Source organism: Hylobates moloch, unplaced genomic scaffold, assembly GCF_009828535.3.
Source record: "Hylobates moloch isolate HMO894 unplaced genomic scaffold, HMol_V3 SCAFFOLD_13, whole genome shotgun sequence".
Classification (NCBI taxonomy): Eukaryota; Metazoa; Chordata; class Mammalia; order Primates; family Hylobatidae; genus Hylobates; species Hylobates moloch.
In genome coordinates, this window is record NW_026652288.1 from 65,934,426 (window position 1) to 65,957,522 (window position 23,097).

Genomic DNA, 23,097 nt, shown 5'->3' on the forward strand with positions numbered 1-23,097 from the left:
TAGTATGCTAATGAAATTGGGACACTGAGGGCCGGGTGTGGTGGCTCACGCCTTAATCCCAGCACTTTGGGAGGCTGAGGCAAGTGGATCACTTGAGGTCAGGAGTTCAAGACCAGTCTGGCCTCATCTTTACTAAAAATACAAAGATTAGCTGGGTGTGGTGGCATAGGCCTCTAGTCCCAGTTACTCGGTAGGCTGAGGCAGGAGAATTGCTTGAACCCAGAGGCAGAGATTGCAGTGAGTGCCATTGCACTCCAGCCTCTGTCTCACACACACACAAAATGAAAATAAAATAAAAAAAGAAAGAAATTGGGACACTTAGGTAAGCAGCCTTCAATCCTTGCTGAGCATTTGGCCCTAGTCCTCTGAATTCTTTTGAGAGTATAGGGTTGGGACTGAGGGAGTGGGTGACCTTGGATCAACCCCAGCACTCTGGATGTCAGCACTGGCCAAGCGTCTTCCTTCTGACTCTGTAAAGCAGGAGCAATCCTCTTCTTGCACGGGTACTGGCACTGTCAGACAGAAACGACAGCCCTGGAAGGAGACCTGCAGCACTGACAGTCAGTGGTTCAGACACATGAGCCCGGACCCCAGTGCTGTCATGGACCCGTGCCATGACCTTGGCCCAATGACTGTTTCCACAGTGGAAACAGTGAAAGTTCCAACCCCAGATGTAGTGATGAAGGTTCACTGCACTTGCACACAGTAGATGCTCAATAAATACCCATTATTCAATTAGGGAAATGAAGCACGATATCCATTTTTGGAAAATATTTATTAAAAAACTAGTGAATGTGGCAGAAAAACAAAACCAACACACAGCTTTAAATAGCAAGCATATGACACACCAGTTATAAAGCTTTTCCAACTCTACTGACCTAGTCTTTCACACCAGCTACTGTTGAGGAGGGCTTCCGAGGGAAGCCATGTGTAAACGGGTCATCTGTACTAGTGGTGAGCAAAACTAATTACATGAGAACTATCAATGGCCATATGACTTGCTTTCCTAGGCAATCCACCCAAAACATAGGTGAGTGACCAAATCTCAGGCGTGCGTTCATGTGGATCTATAGTTCTAGTTTTAATTTGAGGGTTGGGCGAAGTTAGGGGATGAAACAGTAGAAAGACAAACAAACAGTATCGGCAGAGGGCAACCTTAAAGCACCTTTAAAATCTGGACCCTTTCCCACAATTTAACCCAGTAATTCTCAAACACTACTGTTGAAAAGAATCACCTGATGAGACTGTTAAATTGGCAGGCTCCCTAAATCTGCAATTTTAAGATAAGCACTCCGGGTGATTCGGTGTCTATTAGCCAGTCATCCAATTTGAGAAACACTGTTTAAAATGCATTAAAACAATTCCTACCTCCCACAAACAAAAGTAAAGGAATCTGCTGACAGTCACTGTGCTTTTGTCAAATGTCAAGGGCCCAATATGGGAAGGCAGGCAGGAAGGGGCCTCCCATTCCTAACACACTGATCTATAGAAGCCCTGTGCAACAGCCTGTCAAGTGTTGTTTAGGGAGTAAATACAATTTAATAAGAGTTGTTTTAGATCACAGAACAGCATCCAAATTACCAACAGGCCAACCCCATTCATCCCAGGTTAATGAACTTTGTTGGGTCGAAGCCAGATGGGAAACTGCTGTTCAAACAAAACACGGGTAATTGTGGGTCCTGGCTTGTGAAGACATATGGAATAAAACATCTATAAAAACCTTTATTAAACTTAGAGCACTATGCTCAAATAATTTTGATGGTTTACGAAAGTCACATCATGGACAACATGTAGAAATAGTCACATTGATTCCAAGGTTCCCATTATCTGCAAAAAGATGTGCTATGGCTGTGTCAAAAACAAGGCAGTCGCTGTTCATGATGGCCGCAGCCACACCATCATGAATCGAACGGGGCGTGGCCTCCCAGGTCAATCTCCGCCGGTTCCCGTTCAACTCCAGTCTGTAGGCAAAGTTCTCGGCTTGCTTGCGGGTGCCAATGAGCAGGACAATGGCAAAAAACTGCTGGTGGCCTTCGTACTTCTCTTGTTTCTCCAGCACCAGCATGAAGTGATGGCCAAAACATGACTGCATCATCACCCAGTCGACAGCCCCTGGCAAGTTAATGTCTGTAGCTAGAAAGACGATGTCTTCTCCCTGAAGGGTGGTAATGCTCTTGTGGGCGTGCATGAGATGGGACATCACAGCTTCCAGGGACCCCTGCCACTTGCAGGAAGCACCAGGACAAGGGCAGGAGTAGGGACGGTATTCACAGATGTCTTCATGTTCTGGTTTCTCCGTATGGTGCAGGGTCAGGGAACAGCCCGTGGTGGCATACTGCAAAGAAAGAAATGCATTGAGTCATTGGGCCTTCTCAAAACTTCTATTGCTTCAACCCTCTATGAGCACTTAACTACTCCATTTTCCTGGGCTTAAACTGTGTTCTTAACTACTTTTGCTCAAAGCAAGTGAAATATTCAAGACTAAAAGTCTCAGTCTCTATTCATCATCAATGCTGTCATGCATAAAATCAAGGGTATTTCCTGAACCAGAAATATGCTGTTTTCCATGCCCCCTGTTCTGCTGTCAAAGGGATGAGAACTAAAGTTCTCTTACTATGCACATCTCGAAATTGTTGAGCAAGCCCTGTAAAAGCTGGTCTTCCCCATATTTTCTGTGAAGCTGTTTTTTAAAGAATTCAATTGCTTGGGGATAGGGATGGGGTTGGGCAAGGAATATTATTTTATCCCCAGATTAATTTTCACATATGGACAATATTAACAACAGTATAATTCTGTTATCCCCCTCCACTGCTTCCTGGCTCAAACTGGTGACTGGCAGGCAGGCCGTGGGGAAGGCTGCCCTTTGGTTCCTTGCTCTTTGCTGCTGGCATCACCAGGCTAGGGCAGTGGAGGCCTGGAGACCCCTTCGTACTGCTAGAAATATTATCCCACTGCATCCTTTTGACCTTCCCTCTGGGGGGCTTTGCCCATATTTTTTGGGTGGAAGGAAATCACATCCAAGAGCTACTTAACTAACTTGGAAGACTGCCAGTCAGTCTGGTTCTGGCCAGTGGAGGTTAAAATGAAAAGGGCCTAACCCTCCTCTCAAAGCTTGCTGACCCCCAACACTTCCTCAGATTCAAGAGCACATCATTTCATGGCCAGGTATGTCAGGTCCTCACAACAGGCCCGGGAGGAAGCAGAACTAGACAAGTTTGCTGACATGATCAGTCTGCCCCTCAGACACTGCCTTAATAGGGTAGGGGAACAAAACCTTTTTCTCCCTTGCACTTGGGATGACATTCCTAATGGATAAATCATACCTGCTGTGGCAAAAGACCACACCAGGAGGAAATGAACTTCTACTCCAGACTCTGACAAGGTGGCAGTGTTAATTCCTAGATACCAGATGGAGAATCAGCCCACAAGTAGACACCTGCCCTGAGTACTAAGCTGTTGTTCTATAAAGAATTAAGAAACCTGAATCACCTTTTCGGGTGAAACTAGGTTTCGGCCTTAGACTCCTGGAGCACAGAATGGCAGGGGAACTGTCTGGCTTACCACACTTGGATTCCCCTGCTCCACTGAGACATGAAGGCACCAAATAAGGGCAAGGCCAGGTCATTTTTCTAAGATGCTATGTCCAGTTGCTAAAAAAAAAAAAAACCCACCACCGCTGTTTTTGCTTCTCTCTACCCCGCTTTATGGAATAATCCCCCTTTTAAATTTGAAGTCGGTCAAATTCTAACCTTTATAGATGAATTTATCACTAGCAACAAGCAGATATATGCACTATGTGCCTTGTCCATACAAGACGCTAAGTTACAGTCACTCAGAGGATTCTGAAGCAAAGATGACAGCCTCCACTCTCAGGGGGATTAGTCTCCCCTAATCAGAAAGGAGAGTGGCTTAAAGAAAGAAATGTAGCTCATCCTCCAACCCCCACTTCCCCATACCTAAGTGGATTATAATATCCAACAGAAATTGGCAGAAATCTTTCAGTTACTTATTTGCCCATAGGAATTGTTTGTTCATCTTTTAAAACTCCGAACTAATTTCTAAAGCCTGGGTGTAAAAAAACTCACTCAGGAGAAACAAATTTATTTATCCATGTGTATTTATACTTTGTGTTCCCTACTTTGTAAGGCCTGAAAAACAAATCCCTATTAACTGTGTTTTAAATCTAGGGTGTGGCTAGGAATACAGAGCCTCCTAATGTTCTTCTGTGAGTGATGGGTGAGACATTTCTGTCCAGTTAAAAAAAAAAAAACACACAAACACAATAAAAATAGCAAGAACTAGCCCAGAGCCTGGCAGAGTCTCGAAACAAGCTCTCAATATCTGAAGATGTTTCAAAACAAACTGTTCCCCATAGCCACCCAGGAATAATCCCAGGAATGAGATGAACTTTGGCCAGTGGCACCCAGAAAGGTACCAGCTGCACCTCTGCCCAAAGCCCCAAACCACTCCTCATTCATGACGAACTCCACATTTACAGCAAATATTTATCATTTGGCAATCATTTTATAACTTTCCCCCACTCAAGTAGGAGTATTTATACTCTGAATTATTTGGTTTACCTTACAAATCACATATTCAACACTTCTTTCCACCCAAATATACAGAACAGGGAACCTCCCCAAACTGCACAAATAGAAAAGGCATTACTTTGCATTTGTGTGGACAACGATCTCATGTTTTTTCATAAGGATCCTGCTACATCCTCTATTAACTTAAATAAATAGTTTTAAAGCCTTAGGTGCTTACTCTGCTTTTACTGAACAAGCAGAACTTTCATGGCAATCTATTCCTTCTCTTTCCATCATGGGTAAGGTTCATGTCTTCATAACCACTGGTGCCACTTTTATGATGACTAAAGTCTAAACTTTAACCCCCTACACACACACACACACACACACACATTTCATACTTCAAGCGGTCTTGGCATTGTTCTGGAATGGCATGTCAGAGCACCATGGGTGTTTTGTCACTTTCATCAGGGGCTCTCATCCAGGGATCCGAGGGAGGGCTTTAGGAGTTTGTGAATTCCCCAAGACTGTATGTAAAACTGTCTAGGTGCTTCTGAGTAGCAAAGCCAAGTCTCATTGGCCCCTGGCCTTGGGCGTGTGTTTTCTTTTCTTTTCTTTCTTTCTTTTTTAGACGGAGTCTTGCTCTTATCACCCAGGCTGGAGTGCCATGGCGCAATCTCGGCTCACTACAAGCTCTGCCTCCCGCGATCATGCCATTCTCCTGCCTCAGCCTCCCGAGTAGCTGGGACTACAGGTGCCTGCCACCACGCCCGGCTAATTTTTTGTATTTTCAGTAGAGACGGGGTTTCACCATGTTAGCCAGGATGGTCTCGATCTCCTGACCTCGTGATCCGCCCGCCTCGGCCTCCCAAAGTGCTGGGATTGCAGGGCTTGGGTCACCATGCCCAGCCTGGGCTTGCGTTTTCTTGAAGAGCTCCAAGGGTTTCTAAGGGTTTCCAGGGCTGAGAACCTCTATCCTACAGCACACAGAAGGAATCAGCTGTGGATCCTGCCCTTGTGGTGTTTCCAGTTGAGAAAGACCATATAATAAATTTAACAACTGTGTAAAGGAAGACCAGGAGGGCAACAGCTGATTTCAAGGTGGGACAGGGTGAGGAGGACATGGTAAGGAAAGCCTTATTGTAGACAAGTGGATTGTGGATGGAGTTGTTCCATCTGGTTCTAGCACAGGGTGAGTGGAGGAAACAGTGGGGATAAAACCTCAAGGAGGCCAGGCGCGCTGCTCACACCTGTAATCCCAGCACTTGGGTAGGCTGAGGCAGGTGGATCACTTGAGGTCAGGAGTTCAAGACGAGCCTGACCAATATGGTGAAACCCTGTCACTACCAAAAAATATAAAAAATTAGCCAGGTGTGGTGGCATGCACCTGTAATCCCAGCTGCTAGGAAGGCTGAGGCAGGAGAATAACTTGAACCCAGGAGGCGGAGGTTGCAGTGAGCTGAGATCGTGCCACTGCATTGCAGCCTGGGTGACAGACTGAGACTCCGTCTCAAAAAACAAACAAACAAACAACCTAAAGGAGAAGGCAGGTCAGGGACTTTCCTGACAATGGAGTTTATTTTGAGTTTCTCGACAGTGGTGCTATTGACATTTTGGATCTGATAATTGGTTGTTGTGGGGGCTGTGCTGTGCACCGTAGGATGTTTAGCAGCATCCCTGGTCTCTATTCATTAGATGGCAATAGCAACCACCCCCTGCCCCTCAGTTGTGACAACCAGAAATGTCTCCAAGTCTCCAGGCATGGCCAAATGTCACCTAGGGGGCAAAATGGCCCCAGTTGAGAACCACTGACTCTGATGAGACCCACTCATTCCAATTCTCAAGAATGACAAAACCTGGCTTCCAGGCAGCCACAATCACAGTTGCAAGGAGCGGCCCATGCCAGCAAGCAGGTCCGGTGGGTCACTGCCCCACCCAATGAGCACTACCAGGGCAACTCAGGAATGCCAGCCCTGCCGCACAATCAGAACATGATCGCTAGCCAAGCATGGAGTTAGACCAGGGAGTCCATTCTACCCGTTTTATTCACTAGAAGCTGGATGCTCCCAGAGTGTGGCTGACTGGTCAGGGCCCTGTGGTCATTCGTGGCTTCACAAGGAGCAGAGCCCTGCATTCACAGGCTGCCCCTCCAGGGTTCTTTCATAGCACACAACAGCTCAGGAGTCAAAGAATATTTTGGGAAAAATAAACAAATAATTTACGTCTGCCTTCACCCCTGGCCACCAACCCAACACACATAAAACCCAGAGTCCACAGATACACTGCTTTTGGAAGCAGGTTCTAATATTAACTTCTTTGGTTTGCAAGGAGAGAAAAACAGCCCTGAAAGTGCCACTCCCTGAGGAATAAGGCAGCAGCCATCTCAAATCAGTAATCAGCCATTAGGCCCTCCCAGCCTTCTCTGGGATCTGGCAAGAAAGTCCTGAGGTTTCACTTCATACTCCAGCTAGGGCTTGCCTCACAAAATGTGAAAAGGTCAAGGACTTGTGTGTTTAAGCTGAGGAGGGCTTTCCTTTAGATGTCTGGTTCTTAGCTGTACCCTTTTGTTACTGAGAGAAGGCACCTGGCCTGGTTCGCAGAGGGCTGCCACTGTGTCTCCTGGGACAAGTCCACAGCTATAAATGAGATTTCTCTTTAGGGAAATATCTGCTCATTTTCCCCAGGGGGAATTAGTTTTAAGTAATCCTCTCTAAAGAAAACCACACACACACACACACACACACACACACACACACACACACACACTCTCTCTCTCTCTCTCTGAAAACTAAAGAAGAAAATAGGGAGGCAGGACCCGGTGTGATGGCTCACTTCTGTAATCCCAGCACTTTGGGAGGTTGAGTTGGGTGGATCACCTGAGGTCAGGAGTTCGAGACCAGCCTGGCCAACATGGTGAAACCCCGTCTCTACTAAAAATACAAACAAAAACAAAAACAAAATTAGCCGGGTGTGGTGGTGGGCACCTGTAGTCCCAGCTACTCGGGAGGCTAAGGCAGGAGGCAGAGGTTGCAGTGAGCCGTGGTTGTGCCACTGCACTCCAGCCTGGGCAACAAGAGTGAAACGCCATCTCAAAAAAAAAAAAAAAAAAAAAAAAAATAGGGAGGTAGATGACGGCCCAGCAGAATGAGAAACAAAGAGATGTTGAAATCCCATTTCTAACTTCTCTTTACAAACTTTTCATGTTGCGGTGACTCAAAAGTCTTGTGCAAATGTGTTCTGCCATTGAGATATGATATGTAATCCAGACCCTCATTCTTAGGTCTTTGCAGAAAGCAGCGAATAGTTCCCATTCTTTTCCTGGGTGTGGGGTCTGAAGGTTGTATTTAAGTTGAAATTTAGGCAGGGTTTTTCCCTTTTCAGCATAGAAACCCCTTCATACACAAATACATACAACAAGATACATCAACACACAGTCAAACACAAGACACCTGTTATTTACCTAATAAACACAGTCACATTATGTTTACTTATGAAACCAGTATGCAAGCAAAGTACGCCTTCTTAGCCTTGGTGCTAGTGAAGGTCATGGATGCTGTCGCTGGTTTAGAACAAGTCACTTAACCTATTTAATTAAATCTGATTCCATGCAATTCAAGAATGATTTACTGAACCCAACAATCAACAATCTACTCAATGGGAGGAGCATGTGCTCCACAGCAGAAGCATGGCTCTTTCGGGAACTGTGATGTAACCACACTGCCTAGACCGGCTTATGTCCTAGGAAACAGCTGAAATTTATAGCAAAATACCTGCTAGCGCCTCAAATGAGAATGTCTCAAGAAAAACAAACCACAATCGATATTTTGTTGTTGATGCTCATAAACTTTTGAATTAAATCTAAATAATGACCTTGTCTTGGAGTTAAAAAAAAGCAAATGGCACTTTCTTTCAACCTAAATAAGTTGTAATGATCACAGAATGCATACTGACGGCTAAAAGCGATGCATAACTCTAGAATGAGAAACCAAAATTCCTATAAAGGACATTACTGGGGCAAAAGCTGTAATTTGAATATGGACTGTGGATTAGATAATAGGATCTGCTGTGTGTCAAATTTCCTGATTTTGAAAACTGTGCTATGATTATATAAGAAAATGATTTTAGATGAAACACAATAAGGTATTTAGGGGTAAAGGGACAAGATGCCTGCAATTTACATTCAAATGGTTAAAAAAAAAGTATGAGCAGAGACAGCACAAATGATAAAGCAACTGGAGCAAAAAGGAAATAACTGGTGAATCTGGATAAAGGCTATAAGGGAATTTTTTAATGCCATTATTACAACTGCTGTGTAAGTTTGAAATCATATCAAAATAAAAACATGGTCAGGCAAGGTGGCTCAAGCCTGTAATCCAAGCACTCTGGGAGGCCGAGATGAAGGGATTGCTTGAGCCCAGGAGTTCAAGACTAGCCTGGGCAACATAGGGAGACCCCTGTCTCTATAAAAAGTTAAAAAAAAAAAATAGCCAGGCCTTGTGGTGCACACATGTAGCCCCGGCTACTAGGAGGGCAAAGGTGAGAGGATTGCTTGAGCCTGGGAGGTCAAGGCTCAGTGAGCCGTGATTGTACCACTGCCCTCTAGCCTGGGCAACAGAATGACAGACACCCTGTCTCAAAAATACATACATAAAAACATACTAAAGAATCCAGGGACCGAGTTAGCATATTTATCCTTTATAGGACAGAAATGGTTTATGCAGAATTGGTTGAATGAAGTTTTATCATAATAGTGTTTGCTTTAAAAGAATCTGTACCTTTAACTACATAACTACATGTAAATACAACTGAAGTTGGTAGTTTTTCTTTTACTAGAGGCTATTTGAGACTGTAGTGAACCAATACAATTTTGCAATGAGAAATGAATTGTCATAATAACCAACACTTCTTTGGCCCCTATAGAAGACAATGCATTCTCCATTGTCCTCTGATCCTTCTAAAGGTTTGCAGGTCCCTGACAAGGACCTACATGGCCTTGGCATGTGGTTTCATTATTCACCACTCTCAGTGGTCCAAGGTAAACTCCACTTTGTTCTAGACCCATTTGAAAGATGAGCTCCAGGAATAAAATTTACTCAAGCCCCCTTTTTCTTTTGGGAGGTGAACCTGGAAGTGGGAAGAAGAGATATATGAGCTCAACTGGGAGGATGAATTTCTGACAGTATAATTTATTATGTATGATTAGCAGATAATTAGGACTTGTGCAAATAGGAGTTGGCAGCTAAACCTAGTATAGATCCACATCATGGTAAAAGTTACATTTTAACCATCAGTCAAACTTTTAAAAGGACTTCTAGCAATTCAAGCTAGCTGTTTTGTGATTTAAAATGTTTACCTGCCCCACAAAGACCACTGAATGATCACAGGTTATTTTCCAGTTAATTTATGGGTTTGTTAATTTTGCTTATTGGTTCACTGATTCATTGCTTGCGTCTTGCCCACCTAATATTTGTTGATAAATGAATAAATGTTAGATGTATCTGCCAAAGATGGAATGTTTTCCACCATGTTAATTTTACTTTAATTAGAAGTTTTACTGTGGGACTTAGAATTTAAAAAAAAAAAATCAATAGATTTTGAGATCATGTAAGATGAAATGTTTGTTTTAGATTTCAGGCACTATGGTTTTGTCATTTTTGATGAAAGTGTTTCACATATTTTATTTACATAACTATTTGGAGTGAGAAGGTTTTTTAAATTTTTTTTTTATTGAAATGACGGGGTCTCACTTTATTAGCCAGGGTAGTCATGAATTCCTGGCGTCAAGCAATCCTGCCACCTCAGTCTCCCAAAATGCTGGGATTATAGATGTGAGCCACCATGCCTGGCAGTGAGAAGGTTTATAGCCTTTCTGAGATCTTACCTAGACTGGAAAACATCAGCACAGTTGTTCTTTTGATGGCTGTATGTTCCTCTTGCTTAAAATATGTTTACAACAATGGTAGAGTAGCTGTGATTGGAACTCAAGTACCCAGTGTCCTGTGTGACCTGCAGCCTACCGAGTCACCTATGAGTGGGTCTATAAAACTGTCTATGACTCACTCCTTGACTGTTATTAACAGTGGAAGAGTTCTAGACTCTTCAAGTTAATCATGTTAAGGCTTGGGAAACAGGAGAAAGTGAAATCTGTTCTTGGGACTTATTTATAATATTCAACCTGCATCTGTCTAGCATCCTTCCTCTAAGAACCTTAGCGTATTTTCACTTAACTCGAATGGTAAATTCCTGAACTCTGCTGTGAGGCAGTGTGAAGAGATAATCAGGCCTGGCACGGTGGCTCATTCCTGTAATCCTAGCACTTTGGGAGGCTGAGGCAGGCGGATTGCCTGAGCTCAGGAGTTCGAGACCAGCCTGGGCAACATGGTGAAACCCCATCTCTACTACAATACAAAAGAAATTAGCCGGGCGTGGCAGCATGTGCCTGTAGTCAGGAGGCTGAGGCAGGAGAATTGCTTGAACCTGGGAGGTGGAGGTTGCAGTGAGCTGAGATCACACCACTGAACTCCAGCCTGGGCGACAGAGAGAGACTCTGTCTCTTAAAAAAAAAAAAAAAGAAAGAGAGAGATATCATCGACCAATAGTGCAATAATGGTTTTACAGACAATGATATAAGAAGACACTATTACTCAGCACTAGAACTATCAAGTCAAACAGTGTCACCAAACAGTGGTGAGAGTAAGGAAACACTGTTAACTTTACTAAATTTCTTCTGGGGAAGACAATTCTAATTAAAATCTTGGGCCCAAAAATCTGTCCTTTTTGCCTAAGAGAAAGTCAACAAACCACCTTTTAGCTTTCTTACTAAGGTGTCTTTGGAAGACTTTGGCATAAATTTATTTTCTTTCTTTTTAAAAAGAGACAGGGTCCTGCTGTGTTGCCCAGGCTGATCTCAAACTCCTAGCCTCAAGTGATCCTCCCATGTCAGCCTCTCAAAGTGCTGGGATTACAGGCATGAGCCACCACAACTGGCCTGGCATAATTATTACTGCAGAAATCGGAGAACACCCTGCTATCGAGGGAGGGTGTGTTTAGCCTTAGAGAGACTCTCAGGGCTGGCAGGGGCTTATTTTTAATCTTAGAAACTTTAAACAAAGGTTGACTTTTGACGATGTATGTTTCTCATCTGTCCATAGCCAGAGTTAGCAGGTAACCACACATTGTCATGGAGAACCAGTTTTGTGAGGTCCTTTCAAAGTGCATGCTCAAGCAAATAAAGCACTTAAAAGCTGAGTTAAAGGCTCTATGCCGTGTGACCAGTACCACACCCACCCTTTCAGTATGCCCTCACTCTTCCATGCCAGGTTCCCACCTGCACAACCACGTAACTGCCCTGACAGTTCTTCAAACAGCTCTATTCCCCTCAGCAGTCTTTATTTCTCAACGAAAGCAACTGAATTCACCAAAAGACTTAAGTGGTAGGGTTGTAAGATTATTAAATAGGCCAGGTGCAGTGGCTCACGCCTGTAATCCTAGCATTTTGGGAGGCCAAGGCAGGCGGATCACCTGAGGTCAGGAGTTCGAGAACAGTCTGGCCAACATGGCGAAATCCTGTCTCTACTGAAAATACAAAAATTATCCGGGCGTGGTGGCATGAGCCTGAAGTGCCAGCTAATCGGGAGGCTGAGTCATGAGAATCACTTGAACCCGGGTGGCAGAGGTTGCAGTGAGCCAAGATCGCACCACTGCACTCCAGCCTGGGTGACAGAGCGAGACTCCATCTCAATATTAAAAAAAAGATTATCAAATAAAAATACAAGATGTCTCTCAGGCAATATTTGGAATATACTTATTATTCCTCTCTGGCCCCACAAATTATTTGTTGTTTATCTGAAATTCAAATTTAACTGGGCATGCTGTATTTACCTGGCAACCCTAATAAGAGGGCCCTTTGGTACCACTGCCATCCCTGCAAAAGCCACTACTTGGGTCTCGAATGGGAAGAGGGATCACTGTTCCTCAGAAGGGTAGAGTGGGCACAGAAAAGGCAAGAGGTTGTAGTGAAAAAGACACTGTATATGTAATTAGTCCAGACTGGAGTTTCTGTCCCCAAACTTAAAAACTGCATGAACATGGGTGCCTAGCTCGGGCCATCTATAAGCAAGGTAGGCAACGTCCTTCACAAGCAACTCTGCTGGCCTCCCACACAGCCTCCTTATGAGCTTCCATCCCTTCTTTCTTCATGGGCAAACCACTGCACATCCTTCAACATGCAGCTGGTGCCACCATGGCAGCAAGGTCTTCAGACTCCTTTTGGCTCCTAGTACTTCAGAAGGGCTCTGCCCTATTGACACATCTCTCTCCATCACTAGACTTGGGGGGGAGTTTCAGAAAGACAAGAGGGGTGAGCAGAGGCAAGAACTGGCTAGGCAGATGGGTTGTGGGAAGGAGAGGGCCTGGAACTGCAGGAGATTCCAAGGCAAGAGTGAATATGATGTAAAGTTGGTGGATAGGTCAGCAGCGGCCAACTCTGGCCTGACACTGCACCAGGGAGAAAAAGCAGGCTGTGGCATTAAGAAAACCAAAAGGTAACACCCAATGTTGGTGCTGCTGGGAAGAAATGGACATTCAACTGTAAACCATTCTAAGGGAGAAAACAATTTTGTTCTACTATCAAAAAGCTTCAATTTCTCAGGCTGGGTGTGGTGGCTCATGCCTGTAATCCTGCCACTTCAGGTGGCTGAGGCCGAATCACTTGAGCTCAGGTGTTCAAGACCAGCCTGGACAACATGGTGAAACCCTGTTCCTACAAAAAATACAAAAATTAGCCAACCATGATGGTGTGTGCCTGTAATCCCAGCTACTCAAGAGGCTAAGGTGGGAGGATCCTCTGAGCCCAGGAGGCTGAGGCTGCAGTGAGCTGTGATTATGCCACTGCACTCTAGCTTGGCTGACAGAACTAGAACCTGTCTCAAAAAAAAACCCAAAAAAAATAAAAATAAAAAAAAACTTAGATTTCTGCATATACCCTTGGGCTCTACCATCCAACTTCAAGGAATTTATCTTTGGGAAATAACTATTTTTTTGTGTACAAAGATTTGGTTATAGCAGTGCTTTAAAAAAAAATCTCGTTAAGAAAACAAAATTTAAATGACCACAAATAGGAGCCTGATTAAATAACTCTGGTACTGTTATAGAACTGTAATATGTGGCCATTAAATATGATCCTAAAGAATATTTATCACTGTAGAAAAGCAGTCACGATGTGTTAAATAAACAATGTGTTAGATAAAGAAGCAGATTACGAAACAGTGTGGACAATAGGATTCCCCACCTGTATTGTTCCATTCTCAAATTGCTACGAATAAATACTTGAGACTGAGTAATTTATAAAGAAAAGAAGTTTAATTGGCTCACGGTTCTGCAAGCTGTACAGGAAGCATAGCGGCTTCTGCTTCCGGGGAGGCCTCAGAAAGCTTCCAATCATGGTGGAAGGCAAAGGGGGAGTGAAGCATCTCACATGGCAAGAGCAGGAGAAAGGGTGGGAGAGGTGCTTCACACTTTTTAAATAACCAGATCTCATAAGACTCACTATCACAAGAACAGCACCAAGAGGATAGTGCTAAGTCATTCATGAGAAATCCACCCCCAAGATCCAACCACCTCCCACCAGGCCCCACCTCCAACATTGGGGATTACAGTTGAACATGAGACTTGATGTGGACACAGATCCAAACCATATCACCATCTCACCTGTTTTTGTTTTTAAAGAAAAACTCCACTGACGTAGAAATAAGTTTGCAAGGATGTATGCAAAATGGTATAGTGGTTATCTTTAGGTGAGGGAGATTATAGGAGATTTTAATTTTATGCTATTTTCTATATGTTCTACATTTAAAAATAATCATAACTTTAGAAAACATAATATGTAAAAATACACAAAATATAATACATATAATTTAAAATGCTGCTTAATCTAACCAGTTTTCCCTCTCAAAAGATTTAAAGAAATGAAAAAAAGGCCTCATCACTGAAAAACCAATACAAGGGCCAACTTACACGGCTCTATGAAAATACTATATGATTAAGAGTAGGGAAGGGAAGCTCATCGGGAAAATCTATGGGAAAAAATAGGAATGATTCCTTTTTATCTTTTTCAAGTTTATGCATGAACCTGACCTCAGACATCGGCCATCTAGTTTCTGTCAGCTTCTAACTGAGCACATTTATTTAGTGCCTGGGCTGTGTTAGGCACTTTGCATGAATTATTAGTGTGTTTGGTCCTCACGGCAACCTTGAGGCTTGGAGAGGTCACCAGCCAGTCACAGTGGGGCTGGAGTTGGGGTTTGGACCAGGCCAGACGAGGGGCTGCCCTCAAAACCGCCAGAGTAAGAGGGATCCTGGGGGTAAAAGGGACCCAAAGATACTATCTTTGCTGATTCAAAATTTTAAAGCAGTGCATAGGCCGGCACATTAGCAAAAGAATATTTTTCTTTTTCTTTTCTTTTCTTTTTTTTTTTTTTCTCTGAGACAGGGTCTCACTCTGTCATCCAGACTGGAGGGTACTGGCAAGATCTCAGCTCACTGCAGCCTGGACCTCCTGGGCTCAAGCAATCCTCCCACCTCAGCCCTCTGAGTAGCTGGGAGTATAGACACAAGCCACCACGCCCAGCTAATTTTTGTGTGTATGTATGTATGTATGTATGTATATATTTATTTTTTGAGATGGAGTTTCGCTCTTGTTGCCCAGGCTGGAGTGCAATGGTGCGATCTCAGCTCACCACAACCTCCGCCTCCCGGGTTCAAGGGATTCTCCTGCTTCAGCCTCCCAAGTAGCTGGGATTACAGGCATGCGCCACCATGCCTGGCTAATTTTTTATTTTTAATAGAGACGGGGTTTCTCCATGTTGGTCAGGCTGGTCTCGAACTCCCAATCTCAGGTGATCTGCCTGCCTCGGCCTCCCAAAATGCTGGGATTACAGGTGTGAGCCACTGTGCCTGGCACAATTTTTGTATTTTTAGTAGAGACGGGGTTTCACTATGGTGGTCAGGCTGGTCTTGAACTCCTGACCTCATGATCTGCCCTCCTTGGCCTCCCAAAATGCTGGGATTACAGGCATGAACCACCACACCTGACCAGGAATATTTTTCATCCATCTGTATATCACCTGTGGGTAAAAACTGAGAACAGGATAACCCTTTTATCCCATAGATGCTACAGTCTAAAAATCATTACATAAAATCTTTACCAAACTGGAAATGAGGAAAACAACAGTTTTGCAATCTAGGGCGAAGTTGATGAAATTCTGTAGAGCATTTCAGTATCCTTCATAAGCCTTAAAAGGATACTTCAAAGCTTAAAATAAAGATACATTTGATCAGGGAGACTTTATTTTCCTTTTCAGGATGTCCAGAGTGGAACCACATTCAAATACCCTGTGTATGATCATGTCCTGAAAAACTCGCCAGCAACACAGTGGCTCCAAATGCTGGCACTGGTACACAGCTTAGCAAATGTGTATCTGCTACGTGCCCCTTTCAAGGAGTGAGGACTTTAAGGGTTTGAATAAGAACGGCCATGTCTCACAAATTTTGTCAGAAGCAAAATCTGATGCTTAAGACATTTTACAGTGAAGCCTCACTATATTCATGTATATAGCACTTTTTAATGGGGCTTCAGAAAACAGCTGTACCACAGAACGGGAGAGTCTAACCCAATCTTGGGCTGGTATTTTATAGGCCAGACCTGCTGTAACTTTTGGTAAGCCTCTGTTCTGGTTATACTAAGGCTCAACTTTCACTGATAACTATTTACTCCAGTTCCAGGTCGTGGTGACCTGTGAAAAATCTTTGGCCAATTATGTGTGGAATCACCATTAAGCTTCAGTACTGCCATATAGTATTCTAATGCTTCTGCTTTATACAAAAAGTAAACTATGACGAAAGGTGTACTATCAATTTTGTTCTTTAAAATCTTGAGCCCCAGAGTTAATGTATGTGGACTCTGGTCCTTGCCAGTTCACTCTGTGCTTTTATGAGCCAGTCTTGCCCATGTCAGGCAGTAGTGAGGACTTCAGGGACAACTTCCAAAGTAAATAGTTTTGTCTTAGGAGAATTCTGGGGGTTAGGAAGAAATTTTTGAAAGTATTTTTGGCTAATCGGCTTGTGCTTCCTGCTTCCAGGTGATCCCCCATCGCAACCTTCCAACCACCCTAATACCCCCCATATTCCATTCCATATGGTGAAGCAAAAGCCCTCAACAGCACTTCTAATCTGATTTCCGAGCACCCACTAGCTAGGCGTTATCTCCGTTCTTTCTAATGGATGAACAAACAGGGTCAGGGAAGTATGTGACTGGACCACAGTCACACAAAGCCAGGATGAGAACCCAGGTCTTCTGTTTCCTGGCTCACGTTCTTTTCACTGGGACCGCTTACTATATTTTAAAATTTTAGGGTAAGAAAGAACCTTGGGATAATCATTTAGTCCAATCCCTTCTCTTAGAGACCCTCGGGTGAAAAAAGAAACTGACCTGTATAGTCAAACATGTAGTCACAAGGCCATCATCTGAGGGTTCCTGATGGCCAGAAAATAATATTCTCTTGGCAAAATAAAGATGAAAAGAAAACAAGCTACAAAATCACCAACAGTTAGGGCCTAACAGAGTTCCAAAGTTCATGTATGGCAAGAGTTAAATGAGAACTTCTGGGCTCAAGGAATGCTTCTACAAGAGAATCAGATCACAGGCTGCATGCTGGCAGCTGGAACTTGGCCTGGAGACACATGGTTGGCTTGGTCTGCAAGTGGTGACTATACATGTGAAGCCAGCCAATGCTAGAAAAAAAATTGAGATATTTAACATAAAAAACAAATCCAGGCTAGGCACGGTGGCTCACACTTGTAATCCCAGCACTTTGGGGGGCTGAGATAGGAGGATTGCTTGAGCTCAGGAGTTCAAGACCAGCCTGGGCAACATAGTGAGATGCCATCTCTTAAAGGAAAAAAAAATCCAGATTTCTGGCTTTTCTTGAAAAAATCTAAAGGTCTGATATGCCTGCACCCACATCCCCAACCCCACCAATCAGCCAGAACTAAGTAAAGGCTGCCTCTTGGGAGGTGGCACCTGTTCTCTGGCTCTCCACCATCTCCACTGCTCCTCCAGGTCTCCCTGACCCGGAGGCCATGAGTGTGTCAAATACTTCTCTCCTCTGCATTACATGGCCCTCCTCCCATTTAGAAAGTTTGTCTCCGCTGAACTAGATGAAGCCAAGGGCTTTTAAACTTTCAACTGTTTTGTCTAACCTTACTTGGTTTTATGTTATTTTTTATTTTTTTAAGGAACACAGACATTGTCACAATTCAACCACAGAGAAGACTTGTCTGGCTGAGGCTTTCAAATTCAATAATTATTTGGAGATATGCTACTAGAAACTTTCAGAGAGGACAAGGAAAATGTATCATCACAGTGTAAGAAGACTGGAGTGGATTAGCATTGCTCACAGTTGTAGAGAGAAATACTTGGCTATCAAAATACACCATTGGATGGTAAAGTAGACTATGTTGTTGATATGAATGTGTTAACCTTCACTTCTCCTCCTAAACCCACACACTGAAGGGGTGAGTTTAGGTCTGGGCACAGGATGTCAAAAGTTCTCAGGCATGGAACAAGCCACAGAATGGATTAAAAAATACCCTAAGTGGAAGAAAGCCATACACTATTAGACATTTCATTTTTTTTTTTTTTTTTTTTTTTGAGACGGAGTCTTGCTCTGTCACCCAGGCTGGAGTGCAGTGGCACAATCTCAGCTCACTGCAACCTCCACCTCCTGGGTTCAAGCAATTCTCCTGCCTCAGCCTCCTGAGTAGCTGGGATTACAGGTGCCTGCCACCACACCCGGCTAATTTTTTTTTTTTTTTTTTTAATGAGACCGAGTTTCACTCTTGTTGCCCAGGCTGGAGTACAATGACGCGATCTTGGCTCACTGCAACCTCTGCCTCCCGGGTTCAAGTGATTCTCCTGCCTCAGTCTCTTGAGTAGCTGACATTACAGGCATGTGCCACCATGCCCAGCTAACTTTTTTGTATTTTTAGTAGAAACGGGGTTTCTCCATGTTGGTCAGGCTAGTCTCAAACTTCTGACCTCAGGTGATCCGTCTGCCTCAGCCTCCCAAAGTGCTGAAATTACAGGTGGGAGCCACTGTGCCTGGCCCTAATTTTTGTATTTTTAGTAGAGACAGGGTTTCGCTATGTTGTCCAGGCTGGTCTCGAACTCCTGACCTCAGGTGATCTGCTCGCCTCTGCCTCCCAAAGTGCTGGGATTACAGGCATGAGCCACCACACCCAAAGATCTGGGCTAATAATGCACCTGGTTCCCCAAATCAAAGGTGCTGGCAACATTCTAGCCTTTAATTAATTACCCTACACCTAAGTAGGATAGTTATTTGGCAATACATCCATTTTTTGGCCAACTGAAGCAGTCCAGAGCTGTGATGATATCCCACAAAATACTAGGTTTGTAGGTTTCCCTCACCCCCTCATCTTCCTACCCTACATGCCCTACAAAATTCCTGCCAATGAATTTCATAGTGAGTATGTATGTTGTCATTTTGGGATGGTCCCATAAGAGGCCCATCTGGTGAACTCATCCAACCAGATGGTTTTGTTACTGGTGTCAACCTTGAGTTATGATTCAGAATCTTGAGTATACACTCAGATTCGAAATCCCTACGTAGTAAGGTGTGGGACAAAGCATCTGTGCCTTTGAGATGCAGGTGCTTGGACTGGTCCTCTTACTAGCTGTGTGATTTGACAAGTCACTTCACATTTAACCACTCTGTAGGCATGAGTTTCCTCATCTGAAAAAAAAAAAGGCAAACTAGTAAAAGCTGACCCCTGCAAAGTAGCTGGCAGATAGAGGGCATCCAATAACATTCCAGATAGCCTCCCTTCTTTTCATGCAATGCTAGAAGCTACAGGTCCTCAGAAGTCAAGCGGACTCATCTCTCATTTATATAGATGAGGAAATCAAGGCCCTGGGAGGTGGTCTTTCAGGCAAACAGTGGCAGTGCCAGGCAGCTCTTGAGATGTGGGCTCTGGTACTTTATTCAACGTTGGTTTGTTTCACATAAGCCAGCCCATGAGAGATTCTGAGAGCAGGTGGGGACAGTAAAAAGGCAGTCCCATAATTTCTAGAAGCCTCAAACTGTAGGCCAAAGGGCTAGGTAAACAGACCTACCTTGTTTTCAGTTTGATACAGGCCTTACGACTCCCTGTTGTTTCTCATTCTCTACAACTAACACATCTTGCTTGGTCGCTGGGCCTATGTATACATTCAAGTTTGGTTTATCCAGACTAACTGGCTGAGCTGCCCTGCCAATAGTTTGGATTATTGATCAACCAAAGGTGAGGCACGCACACCCCAGCTTTATACAACTCACACACATGCACACACAAAAGCATCCCCAAGGTCACATTCGAAGCTTGGTTCTTGGTCTGTAGGGGAATAATTGGCCCTTTTAAATTTCAGCTTGCAAAGTAATAGCTTTACCCAACTGCATTCTTATAGAATAGAGACTCAGAAAACCACTGCCATGTACAGAAAGGCTGAGAACCCCTGATTCCCAGAACTACTCTTCCAGGTTGATTTCACTAGCCTGTTTCACGTTAGGAAAGAACATATGCTTTCACAGGAACCAGAGTTCTAGATCCTGAAAGTGAAACTTCATGCTCCATATAGCATAACTGTTTCCTTCCCTTTCTCTTGGGAACAACACAATTCTATTTTGAGGTTACATTTTAAAAACAAATTATGGATTACTGACTAATATCAAATGCTCATTTGTGAACTAAAACTCACTTAAAAGCCATTTCTTTTGTTAGCCACTGCGGGTTTAAGGGAAAGTAAAGGGGTGAGAAAATGGCTCCCCAGAAATCTTGTGGGGCATCCCCCACCCCTGCAATATATCTCAAGCATCAAATAACCACTCTATGTTAACTACCACCAAACCTTTTCCAAACACTAGGTTGTCACCTTTTTCACAACCCTAAGACAACTATGCAAATATTTTATCTAAATTTTGAGAAACTGGGCTGAGTGAATTAGTAAGCATTATATGAGGAGGGGTTAAAAGCAATTTATTAAGGTTGCCTGAAACACCCTAGTCCAAACACCGATTCAAACTCTTATTTAAATATGCTATTTTAAACCTGATTTGCAGCAGGGCAGCAGACCAAATTAAAGCACTCATTTTACTGACCTGAGTCCCAAGCCTGAATTCTCTGGTGGATTATTTTTAATTTAAAAATGAGCTCTTGTCCTATAAAATAAGCAGCACCAAGGAGAAATGCAAGACAGCCTAAATGGCCCAAGAGGCAGCACAAGTTACTTTTACAAAAAAAACTGGAAAGTACTAATGACATTATTTCCACTTCTAATTTCAGAAAATGACTTTACAGTATAGTTCTAGGTTATAATGAAGTAATGTAGACAAGTATGTCTGTGAAACTGCTCTGAAGGTTTCCACGTAATAGCTGCAGGTAAACAAATGTTATAATATGACCACACAATGCAATACTATGCAGCCATTTAAAATACAATGAAGTCGACTAGGTTTCAGGCATAGAGAAATATGTGTGATAATATGAATTTAAGAACAGCAAGTTGCAGATGCCATTTTTGGAGAAAAACTTACATCTATGTGTGGGTATTAAAAAACCTCCCTGACATACACTGACATCTATGATTCTATATTTAGCTGCGAGGGTGTATGTATATATAGTTTAAAAAGATACACACTAAACCTAACAATGGTGGGAAAGGAGGGGAGAGATCTTGGTCTTTCATTTTACTTCTTGTCTTAGTGGCTTGCATTTTTCGCAAAGGCATTGAAAACTTTTTACATTAAATAAAAAATGAAGTGATGAGCTTTAAACAACAGCTCTTGATGCCCTTGTTAATTTCTTGATTGACTGTTTTCACCCCACTTAGTACAAAAACGCAGCCACAACTCCTCAGTCCTTCCCAGTCTTGGGAAGGCTAGGAGAGAAAAAGGCGTGGCTTGCAGGGTTTTCTTCTAGCTAGAGGAAAACAGGCTGTAGGCGCCCTTTTTTTAGCTACACTCCCGAGAGCTCCCACGTGTCAGGGGTGCGCAGACGGCAGGCGCGGGGTGCAGGACTCCAGTTATCAATTCAGCCAAGCCTAGCGCTGGTAAAGGGTGCGTTTAGCTCGCCCGTTTCCTCCCTCCTCAATCCCCACATAGTTTCTCGGTCCAAGTTTTACTGGTGCGGCCCAGCCCTACCCAGAGTACCCGAATACATGTCTGCAGAGGACGCGGGCATTGGGCCGGGTGAGCTACGATGTTCTAACGATCAGCAAATGCCAATTAATCTGTTAATTGTCTATTAACCATTATTCGGTAAATGTCAACCCAGAACTACTCCCAAAGTGGGCTTGAGGGAGGGTGGACGAAGTGTAAACATTTTTTCTTTCTTTTTTTTTTTTTAAATGAGAGATGCCGCCCGCCTCTCCGGGCCTGCGAGTAGGCTGGAGGATACCGGAGTCCCTGAGGTCACCGGCAGAGGTACGCGGGCTGTCCCTGGGCTTACCTTACAGGGAAACAGGACTGCCGAGGCCACCTTCTCCATAGCCAGGTTCCTGATGCTGGGCGTCAGGGCGCCCCTGCACGTCGGGCAGCAGCTCAACTTCTGGCGGCATTGATTACACACCAGGTGCCCGGCCTGGCACTGCAGAATAGGAGGCAGGACATAGTCAAAGCAGACCGGACACTCGAAGAGCGAGGTCAGCTCGTGGTGCTGCGGGGACACCGGGCCGGCCCCGCCGCCGCCGCCGGGGCCCGAGATCACCGCCGCCGCGGCGGGCACCGCGGACGAGCCGGGGCCCGCAGCCGAGATGGTGGCGGCGGCCGGGGGCGCAGCCGGGGACGGAGTGTGCTGGGGCTGCGGCGGCGGCTGCTTGCTGCAGGGTTTATTAGCGCTGGGGCCGGTGGAGGACGGGCGGCTCATCGCGCTCCGAACCAACCATGGAACTGCGGGCGCCTGCCTGCCGCGGGGCCGCCCGGGTCAAGGCGGTGCGCGCCCCGCGGGCAGCGAGCTCCGAGGCAACGCCACGGCGCCCAGCAGAGGTCCGGGCGGCGGAGACGCTCGGCGCCCGGCAGGCGGAGGGCTGGACCGCGCTAATGCACTTCGCAGCCCCCGGCGTTCCAAGCACGCCTCCGCGTCTGACCCCGCGCGATGCCCTCCTCCAGGCGGCGTCCCGGGCCCCGAACCCCAGCGGTGCGCAAAGAGCCCTGGCCCACCCGCTTCTGGAACGGCCGCTGACGCAAGCCCCGGGGGCGCGCGCGGACGTGACGCCTGGACACGTGTGCGGCCGCCCAGGCGCGCGGGGACTGGCAGAGCCACCCTGCGCCGGGGCGCTGGCTCCGCCCGGCTCCAGCTGGCAGCGCAGGGGGCCGCCTAGCGCCGGCGCTTCCTGCTCGGGCTGCGGGCCGGGCCTGCGCCAGTGAGCATGCCTGGTTCGCCGCAGCCCCGCGGGGTTGTCTTTTCTGGGTTGAGGAGGGGGGGCCACTCTCGCGGAAGGCGTCGCCGAAGTCCTCTG

The 23,097-nt window shown here is 45.0% G+C and overlaps 1 protein-coding gene across 1 annotated transcript; it reads right to left on the minus strand.

Moving 5' to 3' along the window:
- Positions 1–758: 758 nt before the first annotated feature.
- SIAH2 (siah E3 ubiquitin protein ligase 2) lies at positions 759–22,827 on the minus strand. The gene is made up of 2 exons (XM_032173845.2): positions 22,089–22,827; positions 759–2,335 (listed from the first exon to the last, which is right to left on the minus strand). The coding sequence occupies exons 1-2, from the start codon at positions 22,503–22,505 to the stop codon at positions 1,778–1,780; spliced, it is 975 nt and encodes a 324-aa protein (XP_032029736.1). The 5' UTR covers positions 22,506–22,827; the 3' UTR covers positions 759–1,777.
- Between the last annotated feature and the right edge of the window lie 270 nt (positions 22,828–23,097).

What these genes read in the sequence shown, in the direction of transcription:
- SIAH2 (XM_032173845.2), bottom strand. Translation starts at nt 22,505, where the DNA reads ATGAGCCGCCCGTCCTCCACCGGCCCCAGCGCTAATAAACCCTGCAGC. An exon ending in CAGTCCTGTTTCCCTGTAAG is followed by an intron (nt 2,336 to 22,088) that starts GTAAGCCCAGGG and finishes CTTTCTTTGCAG; the next exon opens with TATGCCACCACGGGCTGTTC.